Source organism: Sorghum bicolor, chromosome 6 (assembly GCF_000003195.3).
Source record: "Sorghum bicolor cultivar BTx623 chromosome 6, Sorghum_bicolor_NCBIv3, whole genome shotgun sequence".
Lineage (NCBI taxonomy): Eukaryota > Viridiplantae > Streptophyta > Magnoliopsida > Poales > Poaceae > Sorghum > Sorghum bicolor.
In genome coordinates this window covers 599182-625513 of record NC_012875.2, presented here as the reverse complement: position 1 = coordinate 625513, position 26332 = coordinate 599182, and the positions used below count along the sequence as shown (strand labels likewise).

Here is a 26332-nt window from a genome sequence, read left to right as displayed (position 1 = left end):
CGCGGTGGAAGGAGAAGGAAGAGGTTGCGGTAGGCCACGTGTCTTCGTGTTTGGTTTGGGGCCTGGCTTTAAATGGGTCATAGTTGCTAGGCTTTGGCTAGCTGGGCTGCACAAGTGGCCTTGCATTCGTGCCTTTTAGATACCCTGGTATATTGACCCTGATAGTAGCCCCGAGCGTCTTCGTAATATTGGAGTGATCGTGGCGATGCTGATTTTCAAATGTGTTTTGTGCATGCACCTGAGATCGCGATAGCCCTGAGCTTGGAGCTCAGAACACCGTTGGTTCAAGCGTTCAATGTGTTAGGTGGCTATTGTGTGCTGTCTCGTCGGGATGCCTTAATGACTGAGTAGGCATACATTTTGTCAAGACCTGTCGTGTCAGGGCATCGTGTCCGGGGAGTTCATGAGCTGTCTCATCGAGCTGTACCAACTCTGTCTTTTGGAGGATCTCGGTTTTCCCAACCACTCCTAGGCATCTAATGATAGTTGTGGCCTCCTTTCTCTTGTTAGGCAGCTTGGGGGTCACGAGTTGCACAGTTTGCCTTTGGGCCTATACATAGGGGCTTTCTTCCCTTTTGAGGTATCCTTGACCGTAACTTTGAGTCACTTTTTGAGGTTTTAGACTTCTGAGAAGCTGAGTCTGCTAGAGGGAGTGCTTCTTGATAGGTGTTAATGGCTTTGAGGAGGGATGCGGCCCACTAGGGGTCAACTATGTTGACCGGAGATTGGCGATGCTTCTCTCAGCAACTGAAGCAAGACAGAGGCTTGTGAGCAGGAGGGCAAGAGATAGTGCAGCCACCTTGTCGGTATCCCCGTGGCCTCAAGCGACGGGCTCATTGATGCTTCTTGCCCCGAACTCCCATTTCGGGCGTATGAAGTGGAGATGTTGACTGGGTAGGCTGGCGGTGTGTCGTGATCTCGAGGATAGGTTGTTTAACAACTACCAGAAGCTACACAAGGAATGAGGAGGATGAAGTTGCTCTGCCTTGTCATGTCATCCACTTCATGTAGGATGTCAGAGTGACATGCATGGCTGCACTTCAGTAGTTGACTGGCTTCCCTTGATCATTGAATTAAGGTTGAGCCACCTTCCTGATGTTCGGGTGTGCGCCGCCCCCTCGGCATGGCTCGCCACTTGCACGTCCACTGGTGCATCTAGTCCTCTACCGCTCCCTACACGGCCCATGCGTGTGAAGGCCACACGCCACCCCCACACATGGCTCGCAGCTCGCTAACCCGCCGTGTGCCACGCACACATGATAAGGTCTTGGCAAAATATTTAAGCATTTTGTTCAAAACTTAGGTATGCAGCAGTTGGGCCCCACGATCATGCTTATGTCACTGCTGCTCGGGCCCACCAGTTGGGGCGTTGGCGACACCAGTCCCCTCCCATCAGAGAGGAGAGAAGCGGCCACACCAGATCCTTCCCTTTCACACCTGATACGTATCATCTTTCCCGGCCACTAGAGAAACAGCTGCTTGCTTTGGCTGGTGTTCTCTGACCTCACTAGCTCCTCGCTCGATCCCCTCACTCCGGCCGTCAAGCACACCGATCGGAGCATGAGGACTCACCGATCGGAGCATGTGCTCGATCCCCGTTTTCCCCACCATGTGGCCTTATCCGTGATCTATTCTATCGGGTCTGCCGGTTTTCAGTTTATTGCCTGGTTCCTTGTCTATCTGATCTCCACTGTATGAATAATATGAATGCTTGATTTATTTCACCCCTTTATAGGCTCCTTGCAGTGGTAAATGATGCTCGATCTCTCCATAGAGCTGGGACAATCTGTGTGTTCAAACATCAAAATAGAAATCAGATAACAAGTTGTATTTACGTCTTTTGAGCCCTAGAGCATATAGTAGTTCGTTTTTGGAGTGCTATAGGTTGTTGTGCTCGATGTGCGATGTTTTTTTTCTTTTCTGAGCATGTTGTTTTTACCTGTAAGTTCTTACTTCAATCATCTCCTCATCAATCCTTTCTTGTTCCGGGGAGATTCAGGCACCATGATCGGCAGCAACGGCACCGACGTGAGCGTTTCCCTCTCACCTGCCCTAACTGCAACTATCTGGTATGCTAAATTAATTAACCTTTCTTCTGAATTTCTCATGAGTTTTGAAATCATGTGACTGTAACACAAGAACTTCGCAGGATTTCCAGCCGGTGTCAAGTTTGCTCCATCGGACCAGGCCGGAGCTCATAGAGCACCTAGAGTCCATGGTGTTGGTGAAGGAACAAGGAGGCTCCAGAGCACACGCTCTCATAAATCACTTCATACCAACCATTGAAGGAGACATTGGCATTTGCTACACCTATCCTAAGAATCTCCCTGGTGAGATCGACACACACACACACACACACACACACACACACACACACACACACACACACACACACACACACACACACACACACACACACACACACACACACACACACACACACACACACACACACACACACACACACACACACACACACACACTCGCACACCATCATGTATATATGCTGTCACAATTATGTATCAACTACTAGTTTAGGAGTATATATGATCTGTGACATAACTAATCAAGTTTACTTTACTGTTGACATCAATAAAAACCTGGATCTCTGTAATGTGACATATATGTACACATAATTTCATACTACTACCCATCTGCATCTAGCATCTTTCTATGATTTGGTATTCTCTACCTGCACACATCATCCATTGGATTTTAATTTGCAAAAACATGCATTATTAATTTGTTTATGCTACATTGTGCTGAACACACATTTATTCCACCTCTCACGATAATATTGGAAGATGCTTCTCAAGTTTTGAGGCATAGATATTCCTACATATGGTTCCGGCAGACTACCTTTCGTTTGCTATGAATAGTGGTGAAATATGCAAGTAAACATCCTTGTTCTACGGCCTTTCTCTGAGTAGTATACTTATTGTTTTCTGAATTAGATTATGTATAGTGGTGAAATATGCTGAGTATATTGGAAGCAAGTCACTTTATATGCAATATTACAACAGTATATAAACATGTGTCAGGACTTGTTCTATATCATGACTCCTCACACCCTTCTGCTTATACCTAGCTAATTGATCATCCTTAGGTGTGACAAGAGATGGCCATAGCAGGCATTTCTTCCACAGGACAACAAAAGCCTATCCAACTAGCACAAGGACGAGGAGAAAGATCATGTCAGAGCATGGCCAGTGCAGCAGTGAAGATGTTGGGGAAGCGCATTGGCACCGGACCGGCAATACGCGTCCGGTGAATGTGGGCTGTAAGCAGAAGGGGTTCATAAAGATTCTGGTATTGCACAATGTGAAGCATGTGGAGTGAGAGAAGACCAATTGGGTTATACACCAATACCGCCTCGGCATGAACGAGGAGGAGGATGGGGAGCTGGTCCTGTCCAATTAGGTCTTCTATCATTGTCCTGATACGACAATGATAGAACATAACGATGAAAAGGTAGAGGTAACCTCAGAGGCAACACCAAATATCCTCCCTATCTCTGGTGCTGCAGCAGTCACTACAGCTACTATCACCATGGTGCAAATGCAGCAGCACCAAGTGCAGAGGCGGCATGCTCACAGTCACGGCCAGTGCAAGTTTGCACCTGCCAAGATGTTTCAGGAGGTAATTTTGCTTGTTTTTGCCTTCGTTTTGGATTAGGACTTTTATTAAGCCACTAGCATTATATTGAACAAACTAGAGTAGCAATGTATTGGTTAGCTTGGGACGATGCTTTTGAATATGTTTGTGTTCTATACACTTGCACACTATTTAAACAAGCTACTAGTCATAAAATAACCCTTTCATCACACCACCCAGTCTGTTTCACCGTTGGTTCCTTGCTATGGTTCCATGCTACCATTCAATTGGTGTATAACCCAATTGGTCTGAGTATATGGTGTATAACCCCTTACATCAATATATGGTTCATTCCTACCATTCAATTGCCATGTATTTATGTGTGTAAACATGCTTGTTCTATGGTGTTTCTCTGGGTAGTATACTTATTATTTTCAGAATTCGATTATTTAAATTTTTTAAATATATTTGAAGCATGCCACTTATATCTGCAGTATAACAACAGTATAAACATATGTGTCAGGATTTGTTCTATATCATGTCTGCTCAAACCCTTGTGCTTATACCTAGCTAATTGTTGATGTCTAGGTGCGACAAGAGGTGGCCTCAGCAAGCATTTCTTCCACAAGACATCCAAGGCCTATCCAACTGGCACAAGGAAGAGGAGAAAGATCCAGTCAGAGCGCGGCCAGCACAGAAGTGAAGATGTTGGGGAGGCGCATTGGCATTTGCAAAAACATTATTAATTTGTTTATGCTACATTGTGTTGAACACACACTTTTTTGCTACATTGTGTTGAACACACTTTTATGCTACATTGTGCTGAGTACACTTTTATGCTACATTGTGCTGAACACTTTCATGTTACATTGTGCTGAATACACTTTTATGCTACATTGTGTTGAACACACTTTTATCACTAATGCACAACTGATCTTCACCGCCAATTGCTCTTGAATGGATAGTGATGATAACCATCCACTACCAGTTCATAACTTGAAAATCTGAAAATAATTTTTTTTAGAGGGGGAGCAGGGGGTCTAAACAACAACAGTGATGCTAAGACTATCAGCCAAAGGGCCTCTAGTCCAGTTGGTTAGAGGAACCTGGCGGCACTCCTTAGGTCATGGGTTCGACTTCCCGTGGGAGCGAATTTTCAGGCTAAGGTTAAAAAAATCCCCTGGTTAAGGTTAAAAAGATCCCCTCGTCTATCCCAATGCCAAAGCACAGGTCTAAGAAGGCCCGGTCCCAGTCATGGTCGTTCTCACATGGGCTACGGTGCCGCTGTGTATGGGCGGGACAGTCGGGGGTTTTCTCGACCTGCGTGAGAAGCCCTTCTTCTTAATGCAATGCCCGGGGGCTGTCTTACCCCCCGCATATCGAGTTTTTTATGCTGAGACTATCATTGTTGGCTGGTAGCTTCGACCGGTGGTGATATACTTACCACTACTGGTTTTGGGCTTGAACCCGCGGCATTAGTTGCACGGTACAAAATCCCACATGCTCCTTCCTTCTACCAAGCACACTCATCCAGGTGACACCTTTCCCCATCTCTCCCCCCTCATATGTCGTGGCCATTTTTCACCAAAATGCTCAGAGAAGTCTTATATTTGAAGAATGCGCATGACCTTCTTGCTTTAACATTAGTAACAAGCATCCACTCCTTTAAATTTGTAGCTTTTCCATTGTTTTGACGGCTAGATTTCCTTGATTGTCATGCTAGTTACTTCTCCATTTTAGAGAGCACACTTTTCAGTTAGATCTTCAGGAAGGCATTCAAATTATTGTGAATCCATCTTCCAAGGTGTCTATGAACACATTTCATTATATTTCTAGCAAATTACATGGTGTAGTTCTTGCATGGGGTAGAGTAGAGGGTTTTTTCAATAGGGCTATCAGATTCTTGAAAAACAATCAGCAAAAGCTATAAGTATTAAATCTGAACCAAAACTAACTCATCTAGAACTGGAACAAAAATTGACAAATAAACTAAACAGAAACATACTTCATGCTGAAATTACATTAGATGTTGGAATAGATAAAAAATCTTCTCAATCTATGTATGTGCTGGAACAAAAACTTAGCTCATCTGATACTGTTAATTGGCTCATTGCACACACAAAATATGGACCAGCTAAACTGAAACAAAGGAATGGAATTTCTAGGAAGCAACAATGTAATAACAAGTGTTTTTATGCTTTCGCACTAGGTATTGGACCACTGTTTCCAGTGCTATCCACTCTTTTCATTCCAGATTCATTACAGCATATGTATTTATATTGCCGTATGGATACATACAAAAGTAATTGCAGAGTTGTTAGCACTCCTCAAAGCCAGTCAACGTTCCTACAAGTATATACGCCTTTCATTACTGAAATAATGTAAAGACAGAAGGTAGACCACATGATTAAGTTCACTATTATGTGAACCTGAAAGAGAAAGTCTGACCAAGTCATCATAACTAGACCAACTGATTCCTACGGGTGCACCAGGTTAGTGACACATATGCACATGCATATGTATGTGCCTAGGGTTGTTTAGGTGCCTAGGTTATGGCTAGGGTTAGTGGCATTACACATTTGCATATGTATATACTGATGATTAAGTAGAATTGAGTAATTAGGTTGCTAGGGTTAGCCATACATAGGCGTATACCCCGGGTATCGGGCATATCCTTGTATGTATAGATGTCTATTCATTTTAGGTGATTGTGTACAGATATATTTGAGTATGAGTCATGGTACATGCACATACGCGAATATATAGGGTTAAGTACTACTACGGTGGTGGCTACTACTATTATTAGTATTTAATTAAATTAAAAAAGCAATCAAACTACAATTTAAATGGGCACCAAATAATAGAATGGATAGTATGAACAAGTAGAGCTTGATTTTAGAGGAATTTTGGTGGTGGGATCAATTAATTTGGAGCTAGGATGAAAAGATATGATTTATCAAAGATTTAATAAGGAATTCATATGTGGAATATAGGTTTGGGAATTTTTTCTAGAAATTGGATTAATGAAAATGAGATGTAAATGCTTGGGTATAATCACCTAGTTTACTCAAAAAATGGGAATTTTTCTATGAATGGAAAGTGTTTTTTCACTCTCCTATGTGCACTCTCCATGTGTACACAACATTTTCTCCTCGGGTGCATTAGCTGACGCTGAAAGCCCAAGTTTGGTTTTGGTAATTAATGACACGAAGTTGCTAATGCCATTATGTTAAAGTGATTTGAGTTAAGCATAGCAACACAAATGATGAAGAAACAAAGTGGCATAGAGTGGTGGCCACATGATCACAAAGAGATGGAGCTTGAACATGGAAATGAAGATCATAGTGATCAAGCATTTGGTGATGGACAACGAGTAAAGTGATCAAGACAAATGTATAACCATAGGCCGGATTTAGGATAGATAACCAACTATCAAGAGGGGAAATCATGGTATCTCTTGAATCAAGTGCTATTAAGTCAACGTCTTGAGTGTATGCATTAGGATCTAGTAGATTGCTGACATAACTCCTCTGAAGAAAATGTTTATGAAAATGCTAACACACATGCACATGGTAGTGTACACTTGGTGGTGTTAGCATATTTGCAAAGCAGGTGAAGTTTAAGGGGTAGATAGGGGTTTGGGATCCTCTCTCCCTCCCGCCGAGCTTGCGAGGCGAGATTTGGCGCTTTTGTGAAAATGTTGCCTATTTTCCATTACACCAGAGGAAAGTTTCAATAAAGTCATGCGAGTGTTAGGCGCAATTAGGCAGCATCGGACATTGAGCCCACGTCCAACGAGTTCAGCATATATATAGTTAGGTGCAAATAGTCTTGCACGTCGGAGCATTCGATACTCGTGGGCACAGTGGCGAGCTCAAGCGGAGAGTGAGTGTCTAACACTGGGTCACGTCCAATACCCCTAGCATCAGATGTGTTAGGTGGGTGCACTAGGGTTTCTGATCCTTACTGAGTAGCATTCGGTGTGTAGTGGCACATCCAATGCAGGGTGTCTAACACGTCCAACGCATGTTGCAGCTATTCGTTAACGTGTCCCATTCAAAGAGTGACATATGGTAGAAATCTATCACGTGAGGTAGACAAGCGTCAGACACGAGGCTGTGTCTGACGGGCAAGCGTCAAAGCGTCTGACACTCTTGTTTTTGCTCCTAACGGCTAGCCCATGAGTGGAATGTTATAAATAGAAGACAGCCAGGTTTGGGGAGTCCTCTCTTGCCAATCTGAATACTTGAGGCATATTTTGAGCTAGAGAACTTCCTCTCTACTAATCTCCTTGCTTGATTGCTCATCCTAGTGAGATTAAGTGAGATTCAAGTGCAGTGCATTAAAAGTATCATCTAGTGCCACTTGATCCTTGAGTTGGTTGTAGATTTCTTGTTACTCTAGGGTGTTTCCTAACACCCTAGACAACTTAGAGCAGTGGTGGTATTGAGCTCGTGATTGGAGATTATTTCAAGCTTCACCAAGTGATTTGTGAGGGGTTTCTTGAGCCTTCCTCGTGGAAGATCACAATTGGCTACTCTAGTGGATTGCTCGTGGCTTGGAGGATCTCTATCTTGTGAGTGGATGTGTGGCACCCGCTGAGGGTTTGACTTTGGATTGTCATTTAGCTCGTGATTCATCAAGTGGGTGTCTTGCTACAACGAGGACTAGCTTACCAGGAAGCAAGTGAATCTCGGTAAAAAATCATGTGTCATATCTTGCCGTAGATTTCATCTTGTGGGTGCAATTGTGATTGATTCTTGGTTATACATCTACTCATCAACATAGATATAAGAATCCTCACTCACTCCTTTACTTACTTGCTTACCTAGCTAGTTGTTTAGCTTGTATAGCTTTGTTTACAGGTTAAGGAGTAGAGCTAGGTATTGCCTTGGTTTGCTTTAGTGTTTAGCCTTGTACTAGATTTGTGTAGGTGGTTTGCACAACTTAGTTATGCTAGTGCTAGAATTGCTTCGCCATTTGTTTTTCTAACACACATGCTTAGTTGAGCTTGTAGAATTTTAAATAGGCTATATATTCACTCCTCCTCTAGCCACTTGGACCTTACAGAGGCATGGGTCTAGCATTATGTGGCGCAGTTACTCCTAGTGTGCTATGCACTGAGTCTTCCACTATTCTGTAGACCACTTGCTCTCTCTGAGTCTATGTGCACCGAGTCCAAGAAGGAAGGGGAGAAGATCATGGTGGTTGTCACATGGGGTCACCACATCGATGTCACCTTCTCCTCCCATTTGGCTCAAGCCCATCGATAGAAGAAGGAAGAGAGTCAGAAAGGAGGCAGCGAAGTGACGATGACATCAGCTCAACGGTGGGATGGGGCAGCGCAACAGAGTTCATCAGAGATAGTTACACTGGCGGCAACAATGGTTGAAGCTTGACCCTACATAGTGGACAGTGCTTTGGAAGTGATCCTACAATGCCTAGGGTAATTGGTGGTGGTGGTAGTGCTTGAGGTGGTGGCGGCATCTTACTGAGGCTGCAGTAGCGATGCAGTGCTGACCCGATGCCCCTTTGAGGGTTTTTAGTGCACAAGGATGGTTGGCGGGTGGTCAGGATAAGAGAGTGGGTGAGTACAGGGAGGGTGGCTTGGCTTGGTTCTACTTTGGTAGTGGCTAGTAGCAGTGGTGGTGACACACAGTGGGTGGCTTGTAGTGATAGAGTGTTGCGAAAGGGTAGGAGGAGGCTAGAAGTGGTAGAGGAAGTGGAGGTGCCTAAGAGCTTGCTAGATACTCCAATCGAAATATGGCTTGCTGGGAATGGGAGCTCGATGCTTTCTCTCATGGTGAACACGGTGAACCAAGTTAGGGAAGAATGACCTAGGTCTCGGAAGGAAGAAGGAGGAGGGATGAGTGGAGGGAGATGATGTGTTCTAGACCTAGGCGGAGCTTGTGGCGATGAGGGTTGAAGCAGAGGTGCACGGGGAGAGGCCTATCTATAGGTGGCGAGAAGTCATGTCGCTAGTGAGATATTTCTCTGGCGCCCTCTATTATTCATGCATGCGCCATATCTTCTCTTTGCACATGAGTTTTGTACTGAGGTGGTGGTTCATAATGCGCTCTCACGTCTGTCTCTTGGCTAGCGGTGAGTTGCCCCAGAGCACGGCCCTAGCTGTGGCTCGGTGAGTTGATGAACATGTTGACTTAGCCATAGTACTCACTTGATGACTAGAAAGAGGAGTGTGACAACCAGGGTCCACAATGTCCTCGATCACATCTTTAGGTGGATACGAGGTTAGCATTGGCAGTGAATGCGGCAAAGTGCCCACGTTAGGGAAGAAGGAGGTGACATGTAGGGTCATGGTGTTGGTGAGAGGGAAGGAGAGAAGGGGTGCTACTATGCTATTGGGGTGTGTGAGTGGGCCAGCCCAAACAAGAGAGGGGACAAGGGGAAACTTGTCGTGAGCTGGCCTGGTGCAGAGAAGAAGGGAGGAGGGGTGGGCCGCGGCAAAGGCCAAAGAGGGAGGCAAGGGAGAATGAACCCATGGTCATTTTCTGTTTATGAAATTCCCTTGTATTTTTTATAAATAAACTAAGGCACATGTATGCAATTGAAATTCAAGGGAGATTTGAAGTCTGGGAGCTTGGTAAATTTTGTGCGGAGGTCAAGGAGGAGTATTTGGTGGAGAATGAAAAGGGAAATGTGAAGGAGGATCGTTTGATGCTAAAATAAATTATTGGGCAACACACATGCAATCATACAAGCAAGCAATTCAAACAATAAAGCAAGCATTCAACAATCATCTTAGGCACAAATGCATATGGTGAAATTTTAAATGCAAGGTTTTGGAAAATATTTTTAAAAAGGGTTTGTAGGAAAATAAATGGTCAGGATTTTAATTTGTTGTAAAATCTTAAATGGTTCAAAATTTTAGTGGTTTTTCCTCATGATGCAAAAACACGGGTATTACAAAGATATATACACTAGCAGATGCCTTATGTGAACAGCTTGTACATACAATCAGTACTGGTGGTTGACTTAAATGAACCGCCAGTACAAATATATTAACACTGGTGCATCTTAAGTAACCGTTAGTAATATTTGTGATTTCCACTGGCCTTTCACACTAGTGTCACACTAGTGGTGGTGGCTAACGCCAGTAGCGATATGTTTAGAACCGTTGGTGCTAAGCTCCTCGGTAATTGTGATACTCTAGAGGAATACATATAAAAAAGAGAATATGATTTAATTTGCCATACAGTTTAAAAGCAAAACCTAAGAAAACAGGCAACTTCTTTAGAGGTTTTGCAACAACAGTCAAGAAAAAGTATAATTTCTTGATAATTTTCTTGATGGTTTATAACAACACTTAAGCAAATGATAATTTTGTTGGAGGAAAAGAATAGCACTCAAGAAATATGTCATTTCCTTGGAGGTGATTGGAAACTGCCAAGGAAACACCCATATTCCTTGGCAGTTGATTTCAACTTCTAAGGAACATAGGTTTACTTGAGAGTTCACTAGCACCGCCAAGAAAACAATATTTTCCTTGGTGGTTTTGTTTTGGCCCTCAAATTCCTATCACTCTGAGGTAATTCAGGTTGGGTAGTGAGGATCTAATATATTAATAGCTTATCTATAGGAAATTAATCCAGTTAATAAGAAAATGCATCGCTAGTTTAGTTTATCACCACTGTAATACCTCAACCCATTAATAGCATGTAATATATAGTTGTGTAGTTGGCCCATGTAGCCCAAGTGGCACATGTGAAGTTGTTGTTGGTGAGTTTAGGATTACCTTAGAAGTTTAAGAGGGTAAAGGCCAGCCAACTTATAAGTCTTATTGTTCCAAACGTAGCACCTCTAGGTTAACTCTTTTACACGAAACGAGGATGAACGTGTAAAAGAGGTGCTACGCGTATGTAGGCCCGTTCCACGTGCAGAGCTAGGACATATAAGAGTTTTGGAAGTGGATTGTTACAACCACATACAAAGATATATATATAAACTCTCTTCCCACTTACCATTTATAATTCTTGCCATTTTAAACTCCCATCCTGCTTACCATTTATAATTCCTAATTAACAAGTTCTGTGTTCTACGAGTTTCTTTTGTTAAGCTAGCACTTCAAGTTTTTTTAAGTCACAAGAGGTGTGATAACTCCACCTAAATAATCTTCCATTGGTACCTGCGAGGCCGAGAATGGAGGATGCAAAGCACCTATTACAGGGACCATGCTTGAAGGTTACAAAAGTACATGACATGGTTGGAGAGAGGAGGATTACAACACCAACAAAAACAAAAGTAATACAACAACATGGTTCACCTATATGTTCAACCTACATCTAGAGCTAGTGCGGGTACCACAATCCTAACCTTTGCCACCACCAATGAAAAATTATAAAGACCTCTTGTCCACTAGCAGCTAAAATGAGTCATGTCCAACGACAGATAACAACAGTGTAGTTGTAGGGCATTGAGTCAAAACAAACAAGTGACAACCATGAGTTGCATCGCCTGTCAAAGCATCTAGGGTCCAACTGACATCAACATGCACCGTACCATTGGGGAAGGAAGTCCCAAAGGAAGAGTACGATATGGAGGAGAATGGGGAGATCTATAGGGGAGGAGATCAAGGTTCCCACAACCCAACATATGATGAGATGAAGCACTCAAGTGATCTAGAGGATGATAGAGCAATTCATTGATGGGGAACGCCCAACAACAAATAGTGTGTGCAAAAGCAAAGTGGTGGGAGGGTAGTCAGACCAATAATGAGATGGGACGGGACAACACAGGGATGTGCTAGGCGTGGACAAGATTAGTCTACTTGTATTAGTGCCTTCAAGAAGGGAAGTGACATCCATGGATGCCACCATTGATAACCAAAGCACTAGGCTCATAAAGCCTTTTGCCTTGAGACCTTCCCTACTGAAGCAACAAACTCGGAATGGATTTTGCTATGGCACAAACTAAAATCTACAACAACGTATCTAGGGAGGGATATGGAGTAATAGCTGTTGGAAGAAGTTGCAGCGCCTCCAATCGGTGTAACCAGTCGGGTCCACCCGCTCATTGCCGCGAGTGGATTGAGTTTACAACATTCTGACTCGAAACCCTAGGATCAGCACTGTACCAATAATTGATTTCAACTAACTCTTGCAAAAGCATTTACAACCCACTTATATAGGGCGCGGACTCCGACCGAGATCCATTAGAAAAAACCCCATGACGGTGGCGGGATATTCTAGCATATTCCGTCATTGCAGTCTACAACTCATAGGGCTACTTGAGTAATTTTGTACTGCAGGCTCTTCACACACCACCACGTTGGAGTCCTGGTCTTGCCACAACTCGAACCTTCGCCAAGGCTCATAGATCCTCCGCCGTGCAACCGCCAAGGGATCTCCGTCTGCCTCCTGACGGTTCCTCAGCTCATCCCTGGTCGGGTTCAACACGTCCTTCATCGCGCAAGAGACGAAGGATGTGCCCTTCTTCTCCCGTGATCCTCCGCGCTAGGTCGGTTCCTGCACACATGACTCACCATACAATCTGTATCAATGCTAAGTTCGCTCGGGACCTTCGTCCCTCATCGTTTGAAGGTCAGGGATGCGGAGGTCTTGGCTCCTGCGATTGAGCTAAATCCTCTCTTTGACGCAGCTGGGGGTGAAGGCGTAGTTGAGTCTCCAACAATAGATAGGTAGGGTTTTCACCTAGATTCCATATGACTATGGAAGCCAACCCAAAGCGCAACGTAGCATGCCAAACTTGTCGACGACGAGTACTTGTCTTAGAGGAATAGCAATTCTAGAGCCTTGTAGATGCCTAACACACAGAGCTATACGTCCAAGTATTCCATTATGAGTAGGTAGACCATCGACGCAAGATTCCTATAGCGTTGAGGGGCATTAGCGGGCTGCGCGAGCGAGGTGCGCGGGAGCCACAGCCCCTGCCAGCCACACTAGCCATGGCTAGAGCCCTTTGCAGTTTCCAGCATGAGCCCTGGCCAACCCCTACAAGCCACACGACAAGTTCATTTGGAGCTAGACCAACCATGGCCCGGCAAGAAATAGCTGCCCAAACCCAAAATACTAACGTTCGCTATGGAGGATGTGCGAGCATGGGGTGCAGATGCAACATCTGAACACAGGGGGCTTGATCTGCTCAGTCTGCCTACTGCGCCGCTGTAGGCTAGCATGCATGGGGGGTGAGGCCGCCTAACCGCTCGGTGTTCTGCCGCCGATCGCCGCCTGCCTCTGCAAGCGCACCCGCTAGCCGCCATACATGTTCACCTATTGTGCACCGTGTAGCCAAATCTGGTACTGGGATCGCCATATCCAATCCTAGGGGGCACGGATTTGGCACGTTGGCAACCACCCTGCTCGCCATCGGTCATCCTTGCCGCTAATGTGCTAGAGTTCGACATGGGAAAATGAGGAGAGGAGATGAGGGAGGAGGTGGAGTGTACTGGGAGGGAGGCCTTTGTAGACGTCGCCACGAGCCGCCACCCTGCTAGCTGGGGAGCGGCGGCGACGGCCAAAGAGCATGTGCGGTGGGAGGTTTCGGCGACGGTGACTAAGTTGCCGTCGAGTCGCCGTATGATGCGAAGGCAGGCCGCTTTCTTTATTTGACAAATAGACTATATTGATTTTCCAAGTTTGGCCACATTCTTCAAGATATGAACATGATAAATAGAGTTAGGTCTTGGCAAGTCATTTAAGGCCATGTTTGGTTTGTGTTGACTTTTTTAGCACCCATCACATCGAATGTTTGGACACATACATAGAGTACTAAATATAAATTATTTACGAAACTAAAAACACAACTAGCTAGAAAATAATTTGCGAGACGAATCTTTTAAGCCTAATTAATTAGTTCATGATTAGATAAAAACTATAAAAAACAAAAGAACTACAGTACATGATAAATTTTAGTACCTCCAACTGTGGGGGCATAAACCCCTATACCCTCATGGGCCTATATGGGCCGCACCATCAGAGGTGGCTCGGCCCACAGGATGAAGACGTGCGGCGCACGACTGGTCGGCGTGCACCGCAAGGCTACAAGATATTGTACTAAATAGGATACTTTGCTTGTAACTCTGTCCCTTCAGGATATATAAGGAGGGGTAGGGGTCCCCTAGAGGACAAGTCATACACAACACACATTATTCTCTCAATACAATCCAATACAATCAGACGCATAGGTATTACGCCCACACGACGGCCGAACCTGGATAAAAATCTTGTCCGTGTCTTGCGTCACCATCAAGTTCATAGCTTGCGCACCGTCTACCGATAAACTACTACCGTGGGTATACCCCAAGGTAGACCGCCGACTAGCTTTCGTCGACAGTGGCGCGCCAGGTAGGGGGTGTGCGTACAGCTCTCCAGACGAACAAGATGGTCATCATCCTCAACTTCGTGGCTGTGGCGGACGGCTTCACGTTCGTCATCGGCTTCGACAGCTTCACCGCCACGACCATGGAGGAGGCGTAGATCCGATCTGCGCCAATCACTTCTTCATCGACGTCGGCCGCGGCTCCAACCACGCTGGCTACGATTTCGACCACACCAGCAACGTCTCCGACTACGCCGACAACGCGTCGCCGCTTCTCTGCTACAAAGGGAGGCAGATCGACGACACCGACCTGCTCAGGCTATCGACCAAGTTGTGGTTGGCCTACTTGCTCTGACCACGAGTCGCAATAATAATCGCCGCGAAGAACGGCGCTACGACAACCGTGACCACCGTCACGACAACAAGTCAAGCAGCTCTCTGTCCAAAGATAAGTACACTTCTAATATTTTATTTATTTTTGGCATAATATTTTTTATTCTTCAAAACAACTTTTTTGTTAGCCGACTAGTTTTTTCTCCTACACGAGCTTTCTAGAGCCGGTAGTGTCTCCGACTCCTCCCTACACGTGCACGAGATCCGCCCTCTGCGTTCCGGGTGGTCGGCAGTAGCTCTCTGGCGTGGCTGACAATCTTACGCGTGCCTAGGTTCCGCACCTCATGCTGAGTGTTGGCTAGACCAGAGCTGGTACAAGCTCTAGGATGAATTAACTACTCGTGCTAATTTTATAACAAAAAATCTAAAACTTATCTCAGTGCTGATTTTTTATCTAGAGTTTATTTATACATCATGTACTACCTATTCTCTATATTTATTTTTCAGGAGTTTGGCCCAGTCGACAAGCTACGCTCGGAGACTCGTCGACTATTCCCTACGCTGTGTCCGGGGACTGCTCTGACCACCGAGCATGTTTACGTTCCCAACCACGCTCGGGGACTTGTCGACTACTCTCTATGCTATGCTCGAAGACTGTGCCGACCACCGAGCACGTTTACGTTCCCAACCACGCTCGGGGACTTGTCCACCGGTCCCTACGCCGTGCTCGGAGACTATACCGACCACCGAGCACGTCTACATTCTCAACCGTGCTCGGGGACTCGTCTCACTCCCTTCACTGTGTTCGGGGTTTACTTCGATCACTCTCCAACCACAGTTTGGGGACTGTTCTTCTCAGTTACATATGAATTGGACTCATATACAACTGAGGGGTAATTTTATTTTTTAGACCTTGCTACAAGGCTCATACTTCGCCTTCTAGCAAGCTCGGGGACTACATCGGTATGATGCATCTGGCGATGCATCTCAGTTTTAGAATTTCTATGAAGACTTTTTTTTGACCCTGGCACCACGTGCCTACGTCACCTACTACCAGGCTCGGGGACTAAGTGGGCACACTTCACCTTGCGGTGAACATGCTTGCTTTTTGAAAGTCTGTACTTTTCAGAAAAGTAAAGTGGGCACACTTCACCTGGAAAGAAATCTTTTTTGATTAAGAGCACCATGCATTCTTCGAACAACCTACTTCTTCGATGTCAATGTTGATCAACTGTCTCTTGAGTTGGTCAAAATATCGTTGCAACTATTTTGGCGACTTTCCTGCTTATTGAAGACGTCAAGCCTCACTGATCGAAGAAGCTCAAGACAGCGTGTTACATCACAATACATGGTGCTCGGGGACTAGCTGTGGAGGTATAAACCCCTATACCCTAATAGGCCTATATGGGCCGCACCATCAGAGGTGGCTCGGCCCACAGGATGAAGACGTGCGGCGCACGACTGGTCGGCGTGCACCGCAAGGCTACAAGATATTGTACTAAATAGGATACTTTGCTTGTAACTCTGTCCCTTCAGGATATATAAGGAGGGGCAGGGGTCCCCTAGAGGACAAGTCATACACAACACACATTATTCTCTCAATACAATCCAATACAATCAGACGCAGGACGTAGGTATTACGCCCACACGGCGGCCGAACCTGGATAAAAACCTTGTCCGTGTCTTGCGTCACCATCAAGTTCGTAGCTTGCGCACCGTCTACCGATAAACTACTACCGTGGGTATACCCCAAGGTAGACTGCCGACTAGCTTTCGTTGCCCTCAGGTGTTTTTTTTTAAAACTTAGGTATGCGTCAGTTTAGTCCCCACGGTCATGCTTATGTCACTGCTTCTCGGGCCCACCAGTTGGAACGTTGGCAACAGCAGTCTGCAGTCCCCACCCAGCAGAGAAGCGGCCCCACGAGATCCTCCCCTTTCACACCTACCCCCCACGCCACGCCGTCGATATCATCTTTCCTCGCTCACAAAGGCCTGCCTCCGCCTTGAGTCCTTCACTGCTTCACCGTGAGCACTGGAGAAACAGCTGCTTTGCTTGGGTGGTGTTCTCCGACTCCTCGCTCGTTCCCCTCCCCTCCGGCTGTCCACTGCAGCGATCGGATCGGAGCTGCATCGCGAAGCACCGCCGACGCCATGTGAGCCGCCGAGCTCCTTTTCCATATTCCCGCTTTAATTTTTCTCTCGATCCATCCATCTCGTGCGTTTCTCGATCTGTTTTCCTTACTAGGATCATCAGATCGATCCCCACCGTGCGGCCTTGTCCATGATTTACGTATAGCTCGATCTGTTCTGAATCGTACTAGCCAAAGCGATCTAGTCTATTCGGATCTGCCAGTTTTCAATTCGTTGCCAGCTTCCTTGTCTTTCCGGTCTCCACTGTATGAGACTATGAGTCTGAATGCTGCTTTAATTTCGCCCCTTTCTAGGATCCTTGCAGTGGGAAGTGATGCCGTTCATAGCTTTAGGGAACAAATCTTTGTGTTCAAAATAGAAATCAGATAAACGCGTTTTGAGCCCTAGAGCGTATAGTAGTTGGTTTCTGGAGTGCTAGCTAGGTTGTTGTGCTCTGCGATGTTTTTCTTTTCCTTTCTGAGCATGTTGTTTTTACCTGTAAATTAATTCTTACTTCAGTCTTCTCATCATCAATATCCTTTCTTGTTCAGGGGAGATTCAAGCGCCACGAACGGCAGCAACGACACCGAAGCCACAGCTTCCCTCGCCTGCCCTAACTGCAATCTGGTATGCTAAATTAATTATTTCTGGGGTGTGCATCAGCAATTGAACCTTTCTTCTGAACTCTCATACATGTGTTTTGAAATCATGCATGCGATTGCAAAAAGAATTTGGCTGGATTTCCAGCCGGTGTCAAGTTTGCTCCATCGGACCAGGAGCTCATAGAGCACCTAGAGTCCATGGTGTTGGTGAAGGAAGGAGGAGGCTCCAGAGCACACCCTCTCTTAAGTCACTTCATATCAACCATTGAAGGAGGCAATGACATTTGCTACACCCATCCTGAAAATCTCCCCGGTGAGATCGCTTACGGAGTATATTGGAAGATGCTTCTCAAGTTTATTCGAGATATAGATATATACCAATATATGGTTCCTTGCTACCATTCAATTGCTATTTGTTTATTTGTGTAAACATGCTTGTTCTATATATGGCGTTTCTCTGAGATGTATACTTATTATTTTCAGACTTTGATTTTTTAAATTTTTAAATATATTTGAAGCATTTCACTTATATCTGCAGTATTACAACAGTATAAACATATGTGTCTGGATTTGTTCTATATCATGTATGCTCAAACCCTTGTGCTTATACCTAGCTAATTGTTCATGTCTAGGTGTGGCAAAAGATGGCCTCAGCAAGCATTTCTTCCACAAGACATCCAAGGCCTATCCAACTGGCACAAGAAAGAGGAGAAAGATCCAGTCAGAGCGCGGCCAGCGCAGCAGTGAAGATGCTGGGGAGGCGCATTGGCACAAAACTGGCAGGACACATGCTGTGATTGTGGGCGGTAGGCAGAAGGGGTGCAAAAAGATTCTGGTGTTGCACAATATCAAGCAAGGGATGCGGGAGAAGACCAACTGGATTATGCACCAATACCACCTCGGCATGAGCGATGCCGATGACGAGAAGGATGGGGAGCTGGTCCTGTCCAAGGTCTTTTATCGTTGCCCTGATGCAACAATGGTAGAAGTAGAACATAACAATGAAAAGGTAGAGGTGACCTCAGAGGCGACATCAAATATCCTTCGTGTCTCTGGTGCTGCGGCGGTCACTGCAGCTACTGTCAACATGGTGCAACAGCAGCAGCACCGACCGCAGAGGCAGGCTCATGGTCAGGATCAGTGCAAGTTTGCACCTCCAAACATGTTTCAGGAGGTAATTTTGCTAGTTGTTGCCTTAATTCTGGATCAGGAGTTTTTATTAAGCCTCTATACTATATTGAACAAAATTAGCAATATATTAGTTTGCTTGAGATGCTTTTGATTATGTCTCTATTTGACACTCTTGCACTGTAATTATGCAAGCTACTAGCTAGTCATACTCACAAATAAGCATGAAATACTCCTTTCTTTTCACCACCCAGGCTATTTTCACCATTCTTTTTTATTAAAAACGAAATACCAATCTGTTTTAATAGATCTATTATGACATGTAGAACAATCAATATGTTTGGTTTATCTCCAACTTTCTAGTAGAGGATGCTGAAGTAAAGTGGAAACACAATACTCATAATTTTATTTGAAAGGAAGGCAAACTTATGGATAAAATTGCTTCCGCAAACCACAAAAGCCATGATCAGACCAATGATATCTTTTCCAATTCAACTAATTAGTGTGTCATCGAATCTAGTTCCTTTAAGCACATAAGAATTTTTCATGGAAATGTATAACGTCATCCGTGCCGTTCTTTTTTGATGCAGGCTGGTGTAGGTGAGCTGGTTTCAGGTGATCAAGGACAAGTGCATGACAATAATCACCACATACCATCACAACATCTTGTCCAATCAGTGCACATGGAACCAGATACTACCTTGTCGTTACAGGTGTGTTAATTATTGTACTATTTTGGACCCTTTTGCTGTATTGCTACTGCAAGTAACCAAGTTCCGGTAGCTAGAGATCATCTGCTAATTTTTCATATATTCTAAAGGAAATGTGTCTTAGTTGGTATTATTTCCGCTGGTCATTTATTACTTGTTCCTATAAGCAGTTAAGAACAATAGCACATAGGTTTTATTTTCAAGGAAATGTATAATGTTATTCATACCATTCATTTTTTATGCAGGTTGGTGTAGGTGACCCGGTATCAGGTGATCAAGGACAAGTGCATGGAAATAATCACCACATACCATCGCAAAATCATGTCCAATCAGTGGACACGGAACCAGTTACTACATTATCTTTAGCTCTCAGTGCAGGTGTGTTCAGTAGTGTACTTTTTTAGACCACTTTGCTGAAAATACTGCTATTGCAAGTAACTATACAAGTTCCGGTAGCTTGAAATCACCTGCTAATTCTTCATATATTCAAAAGAAAATGTCTTAGTTGGTATTATTTCCGCTGCTCATTTCCTTTAAGTACATAAGCATTTATATCAAGGAAATGTATTCATGCCATTGAAATGTATAATGATATTCATGCCATTCATTTCTTTTATGCAGGTTGGTGTAAGTGATGATAGCTTCTACTGTCATACAAGAAGTTTGCAAGGCGGAACAGGAGAAATCATGCAGAACCAGAAGACCCAATGCACACGGGTAGAGTCGTACGTTGAACGACATACACGGTCGTGCACGTCGAGATCGTGGTTGTCTCTGCATCGGTTTGCTAGGCTCGGGTTTAGACAATTTCCTTGTTTAGTTGGACTCTTAGAGAGTTAAATATGGAGTTGTAACAGACGGAGTAATTTAATTAAGGAATAGTTCAGTTTTCCTCTCCTTTTTGCTGTGTCTCTCCCCTCTTGCCCTTTCTTGTCTCGCAATCGCACATTGGCGAGGCGTGCGGACATGAGTTCAGGCTACTTAAATCCCCACCATCATCACAAGACATCTACTCACTCGCGAAGCAGAGAGTTTGTGCTGCAAAACCGTAGCAGTTTTTCTAGTTTAGAGCATCTCGTAAAGATCAGTCAAATCATTTTGTAAAACTAAATATAACTTTTTTTAGAAAAAAAAACGGGCACATTGGTATCCCATGCAACTGCTTTAAACTGAGGAGAGCCGAGTCCAACACCATGTGGAGCCGCATGCCTGCAGCAAGTGTTTTAATTTGGATTGGAGTTTGGGACACACACGGTAGCGGTCTACGCCGTGTCCGACCTGGCACCGTGTGCTGTGGTGGCACAGAAATTTTTTTTCCCTTGCTCCCTCCCTGACCCGAGCACAGGCTTCCGCCGCCGTCTTCTTCAACCAAGTGAAGTGAGACGGCATGCACACGCCACCGCGCTTCTCCGTCGTCCTAAGTCTTGAGACTGCATCACCACAGGCTCGAGCTAGGCCATCTGTCCTTCTCTGTATAGAGACCGCGCGGAAAACAAATGCCCTTTTTTGTTTTACATGCTTTGTGGTTGCTGTTGTTGGTGCGGAACTGCAGATAGCCTAGTATTTCCCTCCTTACCGTGTTCTCCAAGTCCAATGAACAAACTGAATCTTCCTATATCATCCATGACAGCCAAAGAACGCCTAACTTGAATGCTTCACAGTTCAACACATAGATGCCTCCAAAATGATATGTGTTGAACAAGAAACGATGGAGATACTTTATTCAATTCTTGATGTTACAAACTGTGCATGCCGTTGTTGTTAAGATGTTATTATTGACTTATTTTGGGCATCATCCCAATATAATGTTCCCTTCCTAATACCACTTATGATCTCTCTCGTTATCCTAGTCCTTGACAGCCAATAACAGCAGCAGGACCAGCAACGGGCAGCTGACAGTCATAAGTGCCCAGTTCACAATCAGCTGGGTTATTAGGGAAGTCTTGTGCATGTCGATTTGCCATGCGACAGCAGCTCCAGCACTCTGTACCCCATTGTAGAACCCAACATATCTGCACGTATACATGAAGTGGATCAGAATATCTTTTGAGAAAAAAAACTGCCAACCCTTTTCTGCAACTCAGAAGTTACCAAGCTATCCATCTCAAGGATGATCTGGAATATCTATATGGGAAGAGACTTGAAAGTTACTTTTTGGAGGTAGAAGAAAGAGAGAGATTTACTGAAAGAATGATATTTTACACTTCGCTGTCATTAGACATTTACAAGCCGGGCCTGATAGCTATATAAAGGTTCTAACTAACAAATAGGTTGGCGACTATTATGACATGGTGGCGTATGTGTTGAACCAAAAGTTGTCTTTACTAATACTAGATTCCAAAAGCTAGTGTTCCCTCCATCCTGAATAAATTGATTCCAAGAATTATCATTAAGTCTTTTTAAATTTGACCTACTTTATACAAAACGACAAAGAAGTTTCTGACACAAAATAAGCAGTTTTACCAGAAATAGGTTTCAAAAGCCAGAGCTAGGACAAATAAGGCCTAGAGTCCAAGTAAGAATGACTTTTTATCAATATTAACAAGGAAGTTTCAACCAAAAACCAGTATATAGTGCCAGTAGAATCTCCTATATATCAAGACCTCTCATCTATTTGCAATTAATGATAAGATTAGAGGTAATTTACTTATTTGTTTTAATAATTAAAATGTTGCTAACAGCTCTAGCAACTGCCGCTTTGTGCTGTCACACGAAAAGCTGAATGTACCGGCATGGATCGGATGAGGTTTTTTGTTGTTTTTCCCACTTAGCTTTGCAGGGTGGTTTGTCTAGTGGCTTTGTTGCATAGTGCATGCTATTATATATCTAATTAAGCTTGAAGTGGATCAAGATCTGATCCAGAATTCGGTTTTCACATTAGAGGTTTGTGCCCCTTGCAAGCCGCATCCAAAACAAGAGTTTTTATAATTTGTTGTTACATGAAGCGAACCAAGATTTATAGAACAGTTCTTAAATTCCAATATGATCCATCTAGTCATGTAAATTGTTCTTTTTAAAAAATTTGTTATTCGTCTTTGTATCATAATATATCAAAAAAAAATTCCTTGTCCAACTATAGGAACAATTTTGTAAATTGTCAATTATCTTTGTGCCAGCACAAATCAGATTTTGTGGGGTTTAGTGTTTTGTCTAACAGATTTTTTATCCTCAGAACCGAAAATTGCAAACTGTAACAAACTAGAGCTATGATTTTATTTGGTGTAAAATATATGCAATAATCATCGGAATTTTAGCAAGTCTGGTGCCATAATTCTTTGCTGCACATACCTCAGAGATGTCATGTGGATGGTTGTTCCAATACACTCATAGTCACCTCAATCTAGGCATATATTCGGGTGGACTGATAATATTGAAAATTAATTAATTTTAACTTCAATTCACTGTAGTACACATGAGTTGAGATAATTACAAGTGCATACAAACAAGCCCTAAAACTAGCGGCTAGTTCATTTTTCTAGTACGGGAAGCTATTGAATGTAAACTAAAATGGTTCAAACTTTGAGGAGAAATTAAATGACCGTGAGTTGATGAAAAGAAACTAAGTTGCATTGGATTTATTACCTACTGAGCATCTGCGAATCATTTGCTAGGGCGCCAATGATCCAATAGACGAGGCTCTGGAACATGGCGTCCAGTAGCCCGTAGCTGGAGAAGAGTAGAAAAGGGCCAGCGTATCGTCGTCCATCCTTGAAGTCAATAAGCTCTTCTTGCCACTGTCCATCCCTGTACCTGAGCTGGTTGGCGAGGCCTCCTCCCCAAATGGCAGTGCCAAGCACAGTGACAATAGTGACCCCAATGAGCCCCCTCTTCCTGCAGCTGCTAGCGAAGCCAAAGTCAAGCAAGTATCCGATGCCGGCAGAGCCTACCATTCGTGCGCACCAGTAGAAGACGTTATTGAGGCCCTGGGTGCGGAGAGTGAAGAGGACACCGTTGACATTGTTGAACTGGTAGGTGTAGAAGAAGTTGCTGGTCCAGGCAGCAGGGAGCACGAGCAACATCTTCCAATTGGTGAAGAGCTTGAGGATCTCAGTGCCCTCTTTGGCCACTGAGTACGCGAACCCTGTGGCCTTGCTTCCATCATCGCGGACGATCTTGTTGGGCGGCAAGATGAGGAGGGTGAGTGCAGCTCCGATGAGCATGAAGGCCATGAACGCAATGTAAGTTCCGTCGTTAACGCTTGCAGCCTTGCGGCTACCACGGTGGTAGTTGAAAGAGAAAGGAAACAATCCTCCGAACACGCCTCCAAGATTGTAGAGGCACCAAAAGATAGAGATGTAGGTGCCGCGGCGGTCTGCGGGTGGGTAGGAGGTTAGAATGGCACCCTGGGAAGCCCAGAGGAGGCCTGCGCCAGCACCAAGGAGGGTCCCGGCAATGACGGCGAAGGTGTTTGTGTGGTGGTGGTTGTAGTAAAGAAAGGACATGGCATAGAGTGGGTAGGCGAGGGCACCTAGGAGAAGGGTATTGCGTGGGCCAAATAGATTGTGAGCTGCACCACCGACAACGCCGAAGACGGCAAAGCAGGTGTAGAGGGCAGTGTTGGCCTTGTCGATGGTGGCGTGGTCGAGTTGACCACCACCACCGAGGCCGGAGAGCGCGTTGAACATGCCGGGACAGCAGAAGCACACCAGACCTATCAGGAAAACCTGTGCCAACGGAGAGTTGTAGCGAAGGAGGCCGTGCTTGGCCATTTCAGTTGGCAACCCATCCACCTCCACCTCCACCTGATGCTGCGTGACGACCATATCATCAGCCATAATCTTGAGTTGATGAGCTAGCAACCAGTTTGAGAAACGCTATCTGATCCTGCATCAGATACAAGAATGATAAGATTGGATTAGAAAGCTAGCTAGGTAGACTGCAAATAGTAGATGACTAGGTTTCTGCACTACTTTTGCATAGTAGGTGGATTAATTGATCAGCAAACCTGGGACTTAGCTTTGATGAAGGAACAGGCTGCCAAGAATTTATTTACAGTACCAATTTGAGAAAAGCTGCAGACCTGTGTGTATATATATTGAGTGGAAGAGAGGGCACAGCAACGGAGTATAGATAAGGAAATGAATGGAGGAAATGAGGGAAGAAAAGTAGTTAATGGATGGTCAAGAGAATGCAGTGCACAGACTTGACTAAGTTGTAGTCCAGCAGAACTGTTTCCATTTTGTTTTCATACTGTTCGACCTTTCAAACATGTTATATTGATGTACTAGCTCTCTTTTCGTTATTATTACGAATACTGCATACTTTATTAGTAGATAACAGTTATTTTTGTGCCGGTAATAACTGCAAATTTTGGTAATGTTTAAAAATCTATCATATTATATATGTTTTTCGGATTATGATGATATCATTTACATGGTTTTACAATAAAATCATTGTGAAACTTACAAATGGTACTAGCACTACTACAGAATGAGGCATTGGTCGATGCCTAAAATGGCCAAAAACCTCGGCCTTTTTGCGGCCCGGGGTTAAAGACCCCTTTAGCACCGGTTTGTGTCACGAACCGGTGCTAAAGGGTCCTGCCCAACGGCTACTGACATGTGCTGTCGGGGCAGAGACCCTTTAGCACCGGTTCGTGTTACAAACCGGTGCTAAAGGGGTCCCTTTAGCACCGGCCAGAGCCACGGGCCGAGGCAAACCCTTTAGCACCGGTTTGTGTTACAAACCGGTGCTAAAAGGTAACCCTTTAGCATCGGTTTTTTCCCTGAACCGGTGCTAAAGGTCCAGTTTATAGGCCGGCTCCCTCCTCCCCTCTGCCCATTTGAAACCGAGAGCACCATTGTTGTTCTTGGAGCTTCTTCTTGCTTGTTCTTCATTTGTTCTTCATCTCCAACGCCCATTGTTGATCTTCTTCGACTCCGTCATCGTCTCTTCGCGCTTAGAGGTGACTAACTTCAGCCTTTCTTGTCTTTTTCATGTTGTTTTTGGCTTGTGATGTTCCCATCATTTTTTAGCTCAAATCCACTTTGTTATTTTGAATCATTCACATGAATTAGTATCCATATATATATATATATCATATTTCATGGTTGACCTAGTTTTAATGTATTTTGCAAGAATGAATTATAGTATATTTTTATGATCATAGAAAGTAGGATAGTTCAAATTAATTGGTTTGTTAATATCACTTGATTTATTTTTATTACTACATATAATGTCCATTGTATCATACATGTTTACTAGTAAATGTGGAATTTATAATTGTTTTAAAATTGAGTATGGATAGTAGATGGCAACCGTGACCGGGTCTTCAGTCTCTCAACGGGTTCAAAAGCGATACCGTCCGGAACTCCCTCTCATTACTTGTGGCAAGTGTGGGCAGAAGATTTTGATGGAGTACAAAGTGTCGAAAGAGGGAGTAAACAAGGGTCGTATATTCTACAAGTGTCCAGATCGTAATGTGAGTTATTTCCAGACATTTGCTTATATATGTGCATATTTTTTTAAATGATATTAATTAAACTTTTGATTCTCTCTTTTAATTTCAGTGAGACGGTACCGGCGGATGTACAGGTT

The 26332-nt window shown here is 44.3% G+C and overlaps 2 protein-coding genes and 1 pseudogene across 2 annotated transcripts; 2 read left to right on the top strand and 1 right to left on the bottom strand.

Moving 5' to 3' along the window:
* On the top strand, positions 220 to 3675 carry LOC8056958 (annotated as a pseudogene).
* Positions 13998 to 20430, top strand: LOC110436287 (NAC domain-containing protein 10-like). Its single transcript, XM_021462936.1, has 7 exons — positions 13998 to 14123; positions 17875 to 17982; positions 18084 to 18270; positions 18590 to 19131; positions 19676 to 19798; positions 20041 to 20173; positions 20417 to 20430. Exons 1-7 carry the CDS (start codon positions 13998 to 14000, stop codon positions 20428 to 20430), a joined length of 1233 nt encoding a protein of 410 aa, XP_021318611.1.
* Positions 20923 to 24838, bottom strand: LOC8080241 (UNC93-like protein 1). Its single transcript, XM_002445970.2, has 3 exons — positions 24741 to 24838; positions 23378 to 24619; positions 20923 to 21807 (listed from the first exon to the last, which is right to left on the bottom strand). The coding sequence occupies exons 2-3, from the start codon at positions 24568 to 24570 to the stop codon at positions 21642 to 21644; spliced, it is 1359 nt and encodes a 452-aa protein (XP_002446015.1). The 5' UTR covers positions 24571 to 24619; positions 24741 to 24838; the 3' UTR covers positions 20923 to 21641.

Excerpts from the sequence above, each read along its gene's own strand:
- LOC8080241 (XM_002445970.2), bottom strand. The coding sequence starts at position 24,570 with ATGGCTGATGATATGGTCGTCACGCAGCATCAGGTGGAGGTGGAGGTG. Across the intron at positions 21,808-23,377 it reads GATTCGCAGATGCTCAGTAG|ATATGTTGGGTTCTACAATG; the intron begins GTAATAAATCCA and ends GTATACGTGCAG.
- LOC110436287 (XM_021462936.1), top strand. The coding sequence starts at position 13,998 with ATGAGGGAGGAGGTGGAGTGTACTGGGAGGGAGGCCTTTGTAGACGTC. Across the intron at positions 17,983-18,083 it reads CCTGCCCTAACTGCAATCTG|AATTTGGCTGGATTTCCAGC; the intron begins GTATGCTAAATT and ends GATTGCAAAAAG. Across the intron at positions 18,271-18,589 it reads CCATCCTGAAAATCTCCCCG|GTGTGGCAAAAGATGGCCTC; the intron begins GTGAGATCGCTT and ends GTTCATGTCTAG.